Source organism: Pseudorca crassidens, chromosome 3, assembly GCF_039906515.1.
Source record: "Pseudorca crassidens isolate mPseCra1 chromosome 3, mPseCra1.hap1, whole genome shotgun sequence".
Classification (NCBI taxonomy): Eukaryota; Metazoa; Chordata; class Mammalia; order Artiodactyla; family Delphinidae; genus Pseudorca; species Pseudorca crassidens.
Window position 1 is genome coordinate 64,207,556 of NC_090298.1, and position 16,962 is coordinate 64,224,517.

Below are 16,962 nucleotides of genomic sequence, written 5' to 3' on the forward strand. Positions count from 1 at the left end.
AAAAAATATTTGCAAATTCCTAAGACATAGTGGGAAAGAAAGTGGGGAGAATAGGAATGGGTGAAGTGTGGCCTTGGAGAAAACGGAGAGCAGTTTCTGGAGTGTGATAAGAATTTAAGCAAACTTAACAATGATGCCAATCCAGTGATTCCACGGGCTGTAGATCGAGTAACAATATCTGACATTTAACCAGGACAGAACTGGATCCCAGCAGAAGAATATGAGGGTTTGTTACAATGAATCTGGACAGACTTCTAGCATCCGCACCTGAGAAACACAGTCACGAACTATAGAGTGAGGGAAGTTGCTATGAGAACTCTCTAAGATTTCTGAAATATATGTTAATTTCCAATTTTTGTTAGTTTCCTTTTCTTTAGTAATAAAGTCTCTAAACAAAAGGCCTGTCTTCTCATTCTTAGAATGTTCATGAAATAGAAAATTTCCTATTCCATAGCTAGTGTAGAACAGAAAAAAATTTGCTAGTTGAAGACAATTCTGAGGAGAAACACAGGCTGAAAAGATGACACACAGGACCAGCACCTGAGGAAGTGACTCCAGGGGTTTAACAAGCAGGAGGTCCACGTAGCTTTCCTGATTCTCACTCTGTTTTCCATCCTGTATTGGCTCTATAAATGGCTTGCTTGAGGAGCTGTGGTCCTTAGAATGGACCCTGGATACTTACAGATTGAACAGTTATGGTCCAAACTATTCCCAAGGTGCTCCAAAGGGCTGTGACCAGTGGCAGTTGGTAATGAGTATAAGGCATGGATCTGAATCCAGAGCTGCCATGCTGCAGAGTTATGGTGAATAACTTAAGTACACTATCCTAGCTGGCTGCCCAGAGACCTCACTGAGGCAGTTGTAGCTTCTTTTCAAAATTTCCACCATCCTTAGGCAGTAATTCCTATGGAGCTCTGTGTTACCATGTCCTTCCCAAATATTAGTGATCTAACGTGGTCCTCAATTTTGCTGTTTGCCTTTGACATAGCTCCCCCCACAGTTAATTTTTAAAAAGACCAATATGTTTTCTCATAGAACATTTCAAAATAATATTTAAGCAGAATTTTTTAGCCTACTCTTAAAGTGATTTCTCATCAGTGATATTTATTTTGTGAATTTTTTTCCTTAGTTACTTTTTTTTTTTTATCCAAGGGGACTTTTAAAGACTCTTCACTCTTAACTCTTTAACTGGATATATCAGATTTGAAATTGTATTAATTCCCTCTATAAAAGAGGACATCATTAGTTATAAAATCTTTGCTAAGGATGAAAATTCTTAAAATTAACCATTAATTCCTATTATAATTAATGTAAAAGCTACAATGTTTCTATTAATAGAAAAGTAAACTCAAAAGCTAGGCTGATACTTTTTTTTTTTTGGCTGTGTTGGGTCTTAGTTGCAGTTGCAGCACGCGGGCTCTTTGTTTTGGTGCGTGGGTTTCTCTCTAGTTTTGGAGCGTGGGTTTTCTCTCTAGTTGTGGCATGCGGGCTCCAGAGTGCATGAGCTCTGTAGTTTGCAGTGTGCGGGCTCTAGTTGAAGCACACGAGCTCAGTAGTTGTCACGCACGGGCTTAGTTGCCCCGCGGCATTTGGGATCTTAGTTCCCTGACCAGGGATCGAACCTGCATCCCCTGCATTAGAAGGCAAACTCTCCACCACTGGACCACCAGGGAAGTCCCAGGCTGATACTATTAATAATATGCCTATTATAAATACCTGAAATGTTGTAAAACATGTGACAAAGTTCCTGTAGCCATCTCAAAATTAGTGGCCGCCACAGAGCTTCTGGGTCCCATCCCATACAAAATAAGTGTATTTTTTATTTGTTTATTTATTTAAATAAAACATTAAGTTTCATTGCAATAATACAGGAAAGTGAACAGGAAGAAGAGATGATATATAACTAGTACTAAAAATGGAAGGTGTGATTGAAGTAGTGATTTCATTTACTTCCTGGATGATTTCAGAAAAGCTTGTAGAGTACAGTTGGATCTATAAAGATATGGTTCATATAAATGAAAACTTAAAGAAGACACTTGTGAAGAAATCTATTCCTCCCTTAATTGCTGAGGAAGTTAAGTGCTTTGTCTGAGTATACTTTTAGAGGACTTAGGTTTCTTGGATAAAAACTATTACGATGAATCCTCTTCTGTTCAGAATTAGGGACTGACCATATCTCAAGCTGATATAACATCTAATAATCAAATATTTTAAAATTTTGTGTACTTAGAAATTCAGTCTTATTACTGAGTAATAGAATTCTTAAGATAAGTGGGTAGTAATAAATGAAAAAGGTCATTAAAGAAAAATCACCATTCGTAGTATGAACATAACAGTGTTACAAACATTAAAGCGCCAAGTTATATCCTTTATCACAAACTTTTTGCTGAATACAAATTGTACTTTATCCCAAGTATTGAAACCCTAATTAATAATATTTGGTTGTGCGGACACATGTGAACTCTCCCAATAACAATACTGGATTTATTTTGAATGTTTAGATTAATATTTGCTAGACTATTATAGCACAGTTTTTTTTTTGAATTACAATCATTACATTTATTTTCAGCTATTATAGAACAATTTTGAGGAAGATTTAAAAGATTTAAAAATATAATGGTTAATCATTTAAATATCTAACCTTTATTTGTATTTATTTTAGTTTATGATTGAGGTAAAGAATTCTGCTGTATCTTGTATACCAACTGATTGGGTTAAGGTTGGAAGGTAAGTTTAAAAATACATGTTTTTTCTTATTAACGTGAATTATGACATGTGTTTACCTGCATGCTTCTGGTATGTTAATAACCACATCCTTGACATTAAAAGCAATTTTGGCCCTTCAGTTTCTTTATGGAACTTTAACTAGATGAATAATTATCTTAAACTCTTTTTATCCTGGATTTTAAAACATTTTTTCCAAAGGGTATCTTATTTGTGTACACTTTTCTTGTTTTGTGAACTACTGTTTTATTCTTATACCTCAGAGAACACTTTAAACACATGGAAAAAGAAAGTTGCAGAACCTTCAGTTATAAGATTAATTTGGTTGCTTGAACTTCTTGATGAATGCTATACCTGACATTTCTTTTAAGAAGCTGACATTTCATTTTGTGCCTCACTGAGCTTGCTTTCCATGGCACATAGTTATAATAGCTCTTTACATGTTCTTTTTTTTTTTTTAAGTTATATCATGAATTGATGAAAATAATCAGAAACAAAATTAGAGAACCGCGTTGAGACCCTGCCTTTTCTCCTTGGTTAGGCATTAATCCCCAAGAGGGGACTCTTTTAAAGAAGTGGTTTTATCGAAGTGTATTTCCTCTTGTGAGTAGCATCGTTTGTGAAATATTTATTACTACTGTTAATATGTTTGCATGAACTTGAGATGAAAATACTACATTTGCCTAAGATAGTAGAAGAGGGACTAGTAGCTGGTGATGGTATGAAGGAACTCTATGTTAAGAATGGAAGGAAATTTTAACATTATTTTGACATGATGTGTGAATGATTATGAATTTTAATTATTATTTTAATTAAAAAAGAAAACTATTTATTATCCATGGCCACTATCAAAGGATCCTGAAGGCACAGTCATGGGTTTCTTTACCCCTGATACCATCCTTTTTTTTCCTATGTTACCAGAAGCTATAATTGAATTTTGGGTATTATTGATTTTAGGGAATGTTTCCTCATTTTGCAGGCATTCTTTATCTGTTTTTGTCCTGTGCTACAGCTAATGAATGGTAATATGCTTTGTGAAGAGAAATTACTAGAAATCATGTTAGTGTATCTAGAACAATCACTAAAATGTCTCACTAAATGAGTTTTGTCAGAAGAGAACTATGATAAATATGTTTGCATAGAAATCTAGATGACATACTTTAAAAGCAATAAGCAAGGCATAAATCAGTGCCAGCGTCTTTTGAACATTTCAATGATGTAAATTGAATGAATAAATAAGACGGTATGGGGGAAGTTTCACTGTTATTTTTTATCTGTTGTTTAGCTATCAGAACCTTGACAGGAATAGGTTAGAATATCAAGTCAGATTTCTAATGTGAAAGGCTCACCTATAATCCAATAACTTGCCAAATTAAAGGTAATTGTGACAGCATGTTACAGGAGTGAGGGTGCAAACAAAGATCAGGATACACTTTGTCATCACCTGCCTATCACTCAATCTTAACCTTTTCTTCTTAAAGTTCCCATCATAGTAATAGCATCAATAGCAGTAATCACCACCACCATGGGACAACTCCTAACATTGAGTACTAATGACATAGGTACTCTGCTAAGCACTATCTGATCCTCTCAACTGTACCTATAAGGTAGATATTATTATTATCACTATTTGATAGATGAGGAAGGTTTTTAGTTTAGAGAAAGCCAGTTTTATTGGCCCAAAGTCACATAGCTAGCAAGTAAGTGGCAGAGTTGAAGCCTTGGTCTGGATTCTCTGACTGGGGACCCATAGCATCCCCCATTGTGTTCTGCAGCTTCTTGAGGAAGAAGCAGAGATGATATGCAAGCCCAGAAGAGGAGTACATGATATTTCTTCCCATCCAGGGTCACTGTGAATCTATAGTTAGATCATGAAGAACTCTTCTTTGACTGCTTCCTGAATTAATACATTGCTATTCTTTGTAATGCTTTTTTTTTTCACTGAAATACTTTAATCATACAAAAAAGTATAAAATATGAAAAATAATACCACCCTCACCAATATGTCCAACTCCCCGCTTTGTTAGGACTTCCTTTGTTATATTTGCGTCTGATCTTTTTTTAAAAAAGCAAGCATTTTCATTTAGTATAATTTAAAGAAAAAAGCTCTTTACTTATGAAACAGAAATTCTAAACTTTGACTTTGCCATATGGATATAACTTGAAATGAATTTTAAAAGCTTCCTGAACAAAGTCCTGTGAACTTCAAGTATTTTATTTACAGCAAAGATCTTTGGAGTCAGTAAAGTTCAGGATCATAATTGAAGAATGTTCTGTATTTACAGCTATTTGCTTTCAGCGCTTATCAGAGAACAATAACTACTTTAGTTTTCTGAAGTGATGGCATTACTGATTTCTTAGTAACCTTGATTTCCTATTTATGTTTTTTCTTCTCTTCCAGCACAAAAGCTGTGAGCCGCTTTCACTCTCCTTTTATTGTAGAAAATTACAGACATCTGAATCAGCTCCGGGAGCAGCTAGTCCTTGACTGCAGTGCTGAATGGCTTGATTTTCTAGAGTGAGTTTACAATGAAAAATATAATCTGACTTTTTGCTATGAGAAATAGACCGGAAAATCTTTCCATCAAAAAGAAAAGTAGAGATTACTGCTTGTGACCTGCCATAAAATAGTTGAGTACATGTGTTCTCTGATTTTATTTTTAATCCTTTGAAATGTAAGCTCATTTTAGTCTTTAGTAAGAAACCAAATATACTTTATTGTTACTGTACTAACATTTTGTTGCTAAGAATGTTTAGTAGTGTCACTTTGAAATTCTACCTTGGACTTTGTTTACTTTTCTTATATAAAGGCTTAACATTTTCAGAGTTGGACAAGTATGGGTTAGTTATTTTGTTTTTATCATTGCCATTTAATTTTTTTCTTATATTTTTACATCCTTTACATTTTCCCCCTAACTTTGTAATTTGAAAAATTTTACATCTGTGGGAAAATTGAAATGAAGATCTATATACCCTTCACCTAGGTTTATCAAGTGTTAACATTTTGCTACATTTGTTTTATATCTCTCTCATACACTTTTTTTTCCTGAAACGTTTTAAAGTAAGTTTTAGACAGTGTAATACTTCACACCTAAATACTTAAGCATACATCTTCTAAAAATAAGGACATTTTGCTTTGTAATCTTACATCATACCTAAGAAAAATTAATATTAATTTAAGAAATATTGAATTGCCTCAATTCCCCCTCCCCCCATATTTAATTTTTTAATTTTTTTTATTGAAGTAGAGTTGATTTACAATGCTGTGCCAATCTCTGCTTTACAGCAAAGTGACTCAGTTATACACATATAGACATTCTTTTTTCATATTCTTTTCCATTATGATTTATCACAGGATATTGAATATAGTTCTGTGTGCTATACAGTAGAACGTTGTTGTTTATCCATGCTGTATATAATAGTTTACATCTGCTAATCCCACACTCCTAGTCCTTTCCTCCCCCACCTCCCTCCACCTTGACAACAAGTCTGTTCTCTATGTCTGAGTCCTCCTCCCCCCATATTTAACAAAAACTTTCACATGTTGCATTTGGTTATTATGTTTCTTTAGTGTATTTGAATCTAGAATAGGCCCCTACCTTTTTGGATTTTTATGAGATTTTTTTTTTTTTTTGAAGAGTCCTGCCTTTGTCTTAAAGAATGTCTCATTCTGGATTTATTAATAGTCACGTGCTCATATTTAGTTTAATTTGCTCGTGTGCTGGTAAATGGTTAACAGCCAACTCTCTGGAAGAGTAGTAGTGTGTGTTTGATTTCTGTTGTGTCACTACTCCCACCTGGACTGATTGCAATCTCCTGCTGGACTGGATTGGGAAGAGATGTGCACAGCTGAGTTTCAAGAGTCAATGGGAGCTGGCTCCAGACCACCACACATCTAAGCACTTTATATATGTTGGCTCATTATTCCTCACAAGAACCCTATTAGTGAAATACTGTTATCATCCCCAATTTACAAATGGATAAAGTGAGATGCAGAAATGAAAAATAAGTTGCTCACAACAAGGGTAAGGATTGGAGCCCAGATGCAACCCAGGGTATCTGGTGGTAGGGTGTGTGCCCCTTACCATCAGGCTGTAGAGCCCACCCATGGTGAATCTATCCATGGGCATCAGTCTAAACAGAAATCTTTCTCTTTAAAAACTTGAACAGTATTCAGTGAAGTCTTCAGGGAGCTTTACTCCATTTAAATTAACCAATCTGACAAGTGGAAAAAAAGGAACAAAAAAGATAATATGTCAGTTTTTAAAAGGTAATAAATTGGTACCGTCTCTTGTTGCCCAGCAAAGTTTTGAATTATAGCATCAGAAAGAGATTTTGTTACCGACCAGGGTTTTTGGCCTCCTTAATCAAAAGAAATTGATCAGAGGCCAGACAAGAAGTTCAGGTAAGGCTTTATTGGGGCCCCTGCTGCAGCAGGGGGGAATGAGAACAAGCAACAGGTTCCCTTGCTCGCTCAGGGGGGCCAAGCTCGTTCCTTATACGGGGTGAGGGTAGGGGTGTGGCCAGGGGTCAGGCCGGAGGGGTGGCTTAGGTGGCTTGCCCACCCCTTAGGTGATGTTGTGAGCTGGGGGCGTGTGCAGCGCCCTGCTTTTGCTCCTGACCCCGTGCTTTTGCTTGGGGCTCTTCAAAAGTGACAGTTGGGTTTTTTGGTCTCTTTGTATCTTTTGTCCAGAATTTGCCCCAACTGGGCATGTGAGCAGTTAGTTTTGGTCCCATATAGTTCCTTTGTATTTTGTTGCTCGAGGAGAGGTTTGTCCAGGTGTATATCTTTGGAGAAGTGTGTGTGTGGGGGTGGGTGGGGGCGTGTGTATCGTCTCAAATATTAAGTGATTAATTCTGGATGATGAGGTTACTGGAAATTTAATGTACTTTGCAGATACATGATATCAAAAGTTTCTATAATATACATATATTACTTTCAAAATGAGAAAAATATGTTAAATTTTTTATCTTAAAAAAGAGTATTGGCTGAAATTTAGCTACAGCATTTGCAACTAGAGCCCCAACTTGAGAATAGCATTGATTGTTATGGCATACTGTTTACTGAGGTGCCAGATGGTGTGAATATAATGTCATTTCAGAAATGATTAACCTCATTGAACCTGACACCAGAGGATTGAATACCAGCTATACAAAGTGTTTTTGTCTCTTACTGAGATACTAACAGTTGTCCATTAGTCACATTACTTTTTATCAAAATATCGTAAGAAATCAAGGCTGTAACAAAGTCTGTGAATAGAACCCTCTCTCAAAAAACTGTCTCTTCTTTTGTGTTCTAGAAGATGGGCTGTGGATATTGAATAATCTCAACTGCAAATTCTTTAAAAATTGAATTATAATACCTCTCACACAGTCACTTGATTATTTTAGATATTCATTTGCAAATAAAAATATCCTCCTTTTTTATTAACTTCAGATATCATTGAGCAACATTTGATAGTAAACATATGATGGTAAACTGTCATAACAGCTTTAGAACACAAGTGTCTTAATCTTCTTCCCATGGACCCAGCAATATCTTTTGACCAGAAATTAAATCACAGTGTTTAGGTGAAGTTGTTTGGTGGCCTAGTGATAAAGTTGCACGTTGTTATGACATAAACCCAGTCTATCAGATTGTTATCTGAACTGCCCATTTTTCAGCTTGTCATTTTTCTAAGTATGAATGATCTCTTTGAAATTTGGCGAAGTGTAGCAAATAGACAAAGACCGAGAAGTCAAACAAGGCTTCTTAAGAATTATGAAGTTATGATGGTGATGTTTAAGGTTTATGATAGTTTTAAAATTTTTTTTCACGTGCCTTATTTATACAATTGACATGAAAAAGAACATTGTCATCCGTATCAAAATAATTACCTTCTCTCTCCTGCCTTTTTTGTTGTTAAACTGAAATGGTACTGACTGAGAGTTATGTTACTCATTTCAATCCCGGAAGTTAGAAGGTCATCAGGGACAGTTACCCTCAACCTAAGGCTGTTGGGTAGTGGCAAATTAGGGTTTTAGTAGCCTGGACAGGACTTGAGAAGAATGGAGTGAGAGTAGGAAAAAATTGGCTGCTTTTTTTTTTTTTTTTTAAGTGCCACAGGTACTTTGACACTCAGATCCAGAGAGGCAAGAGCAGAAACATCAAATGTGGCTGCTCTCTGGCAAAAGAGAGAGTGCCAGGATAGGAAGACCAGATGGGTCAGTAGTTAGAATTAGGGACAGAATCAGCCACAGTCCAAGGGATAGATGAGTGGTCAGATCTAAAATTGAAGCCAGACCAGAAATGACAAGGCCTGATCACGGGGCAACCACTCAGGAGTGTTACATCTGTGCATCACGTGGCATCTTCAAAACTGAGTTTTGTTTGTTTGTTTGTTTGTTTTTTGCGGTATGCGGGCCTCTCACTGCTGTGGCCTCTCCTGTTGTGGAGCAGAGGCTCCGGACGTGCAGGCTCAGCGGCCATGGCTCATGGGCCCAGCTGCTCTGCAGCATGTGGGATCTTCCTGGACCAGGGCACGAACCCATGTCCCCTGCTTCAGCAGGCGGACTCTCAACCACTGCACCACCAGGGAAGCCCAAGAGTCATTTTTAAGGTGAAAACTTTGTGCTCCTGTCTGATGGCAGGGGCCAGTCTCCTTTGTGCTTGGGATTTTGCACAGACTCCTAATACTGTTAGTGGGATTCATGTTGTTTGTTTTGATTAACTTTAATTCAGGGAGAAATTGATAAATTGTATTCATTATGCTCCATCTACTCAAAGAAGTTTAAAATATACTGTAATGTAAAGATATATTTTTCAGTTCACAAATTTTTCAATTGACAAAGTTAATGCAGAAATAAAACTGGATATTTAACGTGTCGTTTCTAGTATCTGAAAAAGTCATTTACATAGAATAATCTAATATTAATAAAAAATCAGAAATTACAGATTCTAAAAGATCAATACAGTATTATAGTAATAACTAATCACATAGTAGCTTAATCTGGATGTCATTTTCAAGCTAGGAAGCACTCTAAAAACCTTTGGATTTAAGAAGCAAACAGACTAAATCTCTGTTTCTGAAACCCATAGTACAATACAGAAATATTTTTTAAGAGAAGCATTCAGCATAACAGTCATCACTTTTGTGGGGACCTTCTTTAAAAGGGTATAAGGGACTCCTGTGACAAGAGATAATGGAATAATCTAAGCAAAAAAAAAAAACAAAGAGAAGGAAACCCCCTGGATACATTCCTATATTTTTTCTTGAATAAGTCTTTCAGTAAAGTCTTTTAAGCTTTTAGATCACCAGCTACTTAATTGGCCAAAGATTTGAGTCAATGGCAGACCTATCGAAAAACAAGTCTAAGGTTTAATTTCTGTATGGATTATTAATAAGACAACTGACGGTTACTGAAAAAAAGTACCTTTCTTCTTGCTTGCCTTCAATGAAATTCATTACAGTGTCAACTCTATGGGCTAGATGTTAAATAAGTAAATCAGATGGATTTGGGCTCTACCATCGAGAAGTTTCCAGTCAATGTGAGAGAAAGATAATAAGACTGTTATTCCTAGTTTGGATGATGCTGTGAAGGAGAAGCACAAAGGGAGGCTGACCCATTTGGCTAGTTCATGACATTATTTAAGCTAAATGAAAATGATCACTACATTAGTGTTCATTAGGTCTGAGTTGAGGTGTCATGGTCAGATGAAATGTGCAATAAGGTATTAATAGTAGACATCTTTTGTATAGAAACTTTTAAATATATATATTTCTTTCCAAGTGAAAGAAAAAGAAGCCTCAGTCAAGTTATTAAACAGAAAAGTAGTTCACTGTAATTTCCACCTTTCTTAACTGCTAGGTATGCCTGGTTATTTTGTTTATGCTCATCTAAGCTAACAAAGTGATTACTTATTGTGCAGCTTTTACAGGTCTAAGAAATCAATTTGCTCACCTTGTTGTTGTTGTTTCTGTAGGAACTTCAGTGAACATTATCACTCCTTGTGTAAAGCAGTACATCACCTAGCAACTGTTGACTGCATTTTCTCCTTGGCCAAGGTCGCTAAGCAAGGAGATTACTGCAGGTAATGTGTTTTTTCATTTCTCCCCTTTTCCAGTGCTTTAGAACAGATAGAATTATTCAATTAATTTCAGTGTTTTTATTGTAAGGTGTTAAAATTACTCAAATATGTTGAACTCTTGGTAAAGCTGAATGTCATACACATATAGCTTGATTTAAGAAATTCTTGCTGTACCATTGAGTGCAGTGAAAGCAGATATTCACTATAACTAGAGGGGAATGTTACATATTTCAATTTTTAGGTTTATGTGGGTGACATTTTCATAAAGGAGCAATCCTTTCATTTGTTAGCATTCACTGGAACACTTTATGATATGTTTAACTTTATAATTATAAAAGTCTCATTTAAATATCATCTAAATCAGATATGGGGGAGAGTTAAGGTATGATTCATTTTGAGGCAAATTGCACTCAGTTGCTCTTGCTGAAGTCCAAATCTTAAGCATCAGCTAAATCTTTGACTCAGTGCTCTATCCTCTAGGCCCACTGGGGCACAAGGGTCCTGCTTTCCTGACCCACTGGGGTGGCAGTCCTGTTCCTGTAGATTTGCTTGGCAAAGGTTGGGCCCCTAGGGCTCCAGGCCACCCAGCTGCCACGGTGGCTCTGTGCCTGGGCCCTGCCCATGAGATAGGTCTCTTTGGTGGCCCCACTTCTGCTGGTGCTCTGTGCCTGAGCTCACTCTAGCAGCTGCCCCAGACCGGAATTTTGCACTGGTGGCTCTCTGTGACTCCTGTGGGCATTGCCCTATCGGGGGCTCTCTGGGGTCTCTTTTATAAGAATACTAGCCCATTCTTGAGGGTTCTGCCCTTATGACCTAATCATCTCTTAGGGGCATAGTTTTGAATACCAGCCTGGTTTTTGACAACTGACTTTAAACAAGTTTCGTAACCTGTCTGATCCTCAGTTTCTGCATTGACGAAATAATACCTGCCTCTTAGAAATGTTGTGCAAATTAAATGTGATAAAGACATTATGAAACTTCTAAGCAGGACCAGGTAGATGATAAACACTTAATAAACAGCAATTGTTACTCACAGATGTTTATTCAAAAATCAGAAAGAATTAAGTATTGTAAAAGTTTTTTGTCTTTAATAAAAAATATCTGAGCCTAAGGGTTTTTAGTATGTTTCATACCTATAATAATTTATTTTTTAAAAATCATTTTCCGTTTTCTATCAATTTGCAATCTTGTCTGTCTCTTTGAACATGGTAAGCATAGTTATCTTAAAGTCTGTGTCTGATGATTCGAATATCTGTAGTCCTTGTGGGCCTGTTTCTATTGTCTGTTGTTTCTGTTCATTTTCATTCATGTATCTCCTTGAATGCCTGGTTATTTTGATTATCTTGTAGGCATTGTATTTGCAAAATCATTTGTAGAAATAATTTGATGTTATATTTCTTCTGAAAGAGTCACATCTCAATACACTAACGTCTGGCATCACTTAGTCCTTATCAGGGCTTGAGGTGATTCAGAGATTCAAAGGCTCAAATAGTCAAAGGTTCAAAGATTCAGAATCTGCATTTCTCACTTCATATGCACTCTTATGCCTGATGCGCAGCCTTTGGTATCTCAATCCAGATTAAAGCTGTCCATAGTGCTCAGTGTCAGCCGTTCCCTCAGTAATTGGCAAACAGTCTCCCTGACCCTCAGTTCTACCCCAGATCCTGCCCTGGTAATTCCTTGCTGTCCTGTTAGTTGTCAGGAGCCTTCAAGTAGCTGTTTTCTGTACTTTATCCAACCTCTTACTTGTCCTCAGTACGATTGTTCCAAACCACCTCTTCTATCAGTAAGACAATTTCAGAAATGTTGCACACTAAAATACTATTCTAATTGGATACTATATATTTTATATTAAGAAAAATCCACCTGAAAAATTTAAATGAAAAATCATGCCATAACCTTTAAGTAATATACTCAGTCTCTTTTTTAGCAGCCATAAAATTGAGTGTAAATAGCCATGAAATAGGAAACGTTTATCTAAAATACCTTTTAAACTAGTACTTAAGTATCTGAAGTTTATACTTTTTTTTCCTTAGATTTCCAACTTGTTTAAAGATTTCAGTGCATCTGAGTTATTGCAGTTAAAATTGATTATTTGGCTTCATAATTACAGTCTCTTCTTTCTAAATGCTATTAGGACACTTTATTCACTAGAGTCTAAATCTTTATGCAGAAGTTCTTATTCTAGGTCTTTCTATCCAATTCGTATTCTGGACATTATACTGTTTTATTAATATGGATTATGTTTTGTTTCTCTGGGGCATTTAAAGGAGAATGATGCAATTTTAAAAATATAAAATAAGTAAATTTGTTCAAGTTCAGTGTTTCATTCTTTTCAGGCAGAATCCAGATTTTCTCAGTTCTTTCTCTTCAGTGCCACAAAATGCCCTCAACATGATCTTCGTATCTTTCTTGCTGTAACTGTCCTGTCCTAGTATATCATCTCAGCTCTCTGAATAATCATTTGCTTCTTACTATACCAGGAAGTGTTTTGTCATTATGTAATTTTGATAGTAACAGAATAAGTCAGTGTAGATTTTAGAGCAGAAAAAATCAAATTTTTATTCTAAAGTGAAAACCTTCCTGGGAAATCATATCAATGTCATGAATATATGTTGATTTCACTTGGCAGAGCACTTAGAATTTTATTTTAAAACTGATATTGCTTATAGTTGGTTTCATCTTTTTTCTTTTACAGTAGATTCATAACCCATTTAGGTAAAAATTGTATTTTAAAATTATACCCTAAAATTCAAAAACTGTCCTTTTCTTGTAATTTTAAATGTCCTTTTCCAAAGGATGATTTCGAATTGTTTACTCAGAAGATACTTTAGTGACTTTCTTTGAGACATGTGAGTGTACATTCTTGGGGTTTTGTTAGCCAGATATATTTAAGAAGAATTTAAGTATTTATTTAGGAAAGTAGTATTTCTTGGTGTTTTGAGTAAGTTCAGAAATGTGCTTATATGTGAAAGTTCTGAGTCTAAGCACTTGAGGAGGTCATTGATAGGATGTTAAGATGAAAAAGACCAGCAAGTGGCCAAGAAATTGATGAAAAGACGTTCAACCTTAGGAATCAGTGATTGCAAATTAAAGCAATGAGGTCACACTGTTAAAAATTAGAAAGTTTGATAATACCAACTTTAGATAAGGGTATGAAAAGTCACCTTTCATATCCTGCTGGTAGGAGGGGAAATTGATACAGGTATCTCATCTGTTAACAAATATGCATACCCTATGATTTGGAAATTCTGCTTCAGGAATTTCCTCTGGCTTAGAGAAACACCTGGAAATATGCACATGCACACGTATATATGGGTGTTCATTGGAGCATTGTTTATAACAGTGAAAATCTAGGCAGTCTAAATGTTCAACAGTGGAGAACAGCTAACTTATTATTCAGCACCTTCCAAAGCATGCTGAAGTTCTGACAAGGAATGATCTGTCATCTTCTGTATTCCATGCCATCAGGGTTCACTGGACCTAATTTCAGCTTTGAGTTCTTTAAAGGTCTTCCAAAGAACAAAGAGACAATTTACCTTTTTTTTTTTTAAAGGAGAATAAAATTTATTCTGTCTTGCATTTACCAGATGGGTCCATTGGACCCTTTTATAAATCAAAGATTCATTTTGGGATCTTTAATGATTTTTATCTTGCTTATGTCTGGAATGCTTTACTATTTCATCATCCTAGGAATGATTTCATCACTGTTTATCAATTTTTCCCAGTATGCTGTAAAAGTCTAAAATAAGAAGGAAGCTGGAGAATGATGATGCAAAATTAAGATAGAAAGCACTGTCACGTCATTCTTCATTTTTCTCATTGTATTTTCTGAAGAGTTACATCATCTTTCAAGAAGGTATATAAGAAGATTGGAGATGCCACTCTTGTAGTTTGCTTCTAACTTTGAGGCTACACAGTTGAGAACTCAGAATTTTTCATTTCTCACCCATAATAGCAAAGAGAAAAAAACTGATGGGAGACATTTCATTGTTACTAGGTTATTCAAAAGATGAATGTGAAGGGAAAGATAGCAGTGCTCTAGATACTAATGATGGTGGTGAAATTTCTGGTGTAAACAAAATCTCAGATTATGAGTGTGTGGATAATAATATCCTAGGTGCACTGTCTCCAACTCAAGAATTAGTGTGTGAGTAATTTATTTGTGAGGGCAAAATGAAATGTAGTATTCTTATCCAGTTTGTTATTCCAAAGGAAACACACAGCATGCAATACTTAGTGACAAGAAACGGGACCATCCTGTTTTGCTAAAAGGACGTCTGGGAGTATTCTTTTATGATATTTGTGCGCTAAAATTTACTTGATGCTGTTTGCTGGTGGATAGGTGCTGAAGGCAGGAGATTGAAAGAAAATCGATGATATAAAATAAAAATACTCATTTGATTGATTATTCTAATTGTATTTATAAAGGTAAGTGCAAAAATGTTTTGCAGTTATGAAACAAGATGGCTTGTCTTCTCTTTTACAAAATTATGAGCTTTAAAAGATTTCAAAAAAATTCTTCAAACAGTGCATTTTTTTTTTCAAACAGTGCATTTTTGTTGCAAGTGGTAAAAGAATCAGAAATAATGATAAGCTAAAACCTATTAGAAATGTATTGAAATCTAGAATTAGTATTTATAAATGAATATGGTCCAGGTGCATGCATGACAGCTTATGAACAGTTATTTACATTCACAGTGTGTTGCCCATTCCAGGTATATATGCCTTCAAAACCAGGAAATAGAGAATAAAAATTTGAGATTTGCTGTATTTGAATTCTTACTAAAATTTGTCATGATTTTTTTCACTATTCTTTTATTTGCATTTCTACATATTACTTGTAAAATGACTTAGAAATACTTAAAAAATAAATGAAAGATTCCATTGGACCCATATGGTAAATGGTGAAATCTGCCTTTTATATGTATTGAGGAATATTAAGGGAGAAAAAAAGTAGTTGTGGAATGATATCTTACAGTATGATTTTTTTTTTTAAGAAGAAATCACAAAGCAATACAATCAGTGTATATAAACTTAAATGCAGAGAAGAAGGTTGGAAAGAGTAGACTCCAAACTGCTCTCAGTGGTAACCTCTGGGGAGGAGACTGAGAGAAGGACAGTGCTCACAAGAGCTTGGATAGATAAAGCTATAGATAAAAACAGAAAGATAAAACCTTAAAAATCAAAACCAGCAAAACAAACAAACATTTTTTATATCAAAAAAAGTGAAAGATACTAAAGACCATATAAAGATGTTTTAATTAAACAGAATATGAAACTTTTAGGTCCTTCTGTCCCCAAGTCCAACACACAATTTTTATTAATGTAATAATTAAATCTAGAAATAATTTTGCCTGATTTTCTTTATTTTGCTTATTACTAAAAATGATTTAAGTAGCAATGATCTGAACTGTAGTTTCTATTAATGAAAATATTTTAGAGAATAGTAGAAAAATAAAAAGGATCTCATAAAGGTAGTTACGGAGCTATCGTAAGACTCTGCTAAAGTTTGTGCTTCAGAGCACTATAATTATAATTGTCTTTCCAATTCTGATTCTGCAGTTGAAATTTAAGTTTTATACTCAAAGACATTCTGAACATATGTTCTTAAAGTCCATGTTTAAGGTTTTGTTGTGTGTCTGACAGACTGGCCACAAAAATTTTCATGCTCTTAGAGATTTTTTTAAAGCCTGTTTCCTTGCCTTGTAAATTGAAACATGCTTCTTTTCGCAGACCAACTCTACAAGAAGAAAGGAAAATCATAATAAAAAATGGCCGGCACCCTGTGATTGACGTGCTGCTGGGAGAACAGGGCCAGTATGTTCCCAATAGTACAAATTTGTTGGTAAGTACCACATCATGGCCAAAAATAAGTGAAAGATGATAACACTAATCTCAAACTTTTAAATACCAAATAATGTTTTAAAAATTTACACAAGTTTTACCTTAGGCTTTAAATCAACTAATCCTTGGCTGTAGTTTTATATTCACCACCAAATATGGAATCAGTGCTATTTCCAATGAAAGACTATCTATAGAGGGAACAATTTAGCAACTAAAGGATTAGCCTTAATTAGTTATCCTTGGTAATCCAGGGAAAATATTTTATATTTATAAATGCTCGCAGATGGTAATGGGGTAGAATCATGCCATGGTTTTGCAGATTC

The 16,962-nt window shown here is 35.3% G+C and overlaps 1 protein-coding gene across 4 annotated transcripts in view; it reads left to right on the forward strand.

The window, feature by feature from the left end:
• Positions 1 to 16,962, forward strand: part of MSH3 (mutS homolog 3) — a 181,068-nt gene that overhangs the window by 105,484 nt on the left and 58,622 nt on the right. For all 4 annotated transcript variants that reach the window (XM_067731131.1, XM_067731132.1, XM_067731134.1 and 1 more), the window contains exons 16-19: positions 2,663 to 2,727; positions 5,126 to 5,242; positions 10,688 to 10,795; positions 16,529 to 16,640. In XM_067731131.1, coding sequence (XP_067587232.1) covers positions 2,663 to 2,727; positions 5,126 to 5,242; positions 10,688 to 10,795; positions 16,529 to 16,640 — 402 coding nt within the window. The remainder of the gene's footprint in view (positions 1 to 2,662; positions 2,728 to 5,125; positions 5,243 to 10,687; positions 10,796 to 16,528; positions 16,641 to 16,962) is intronic.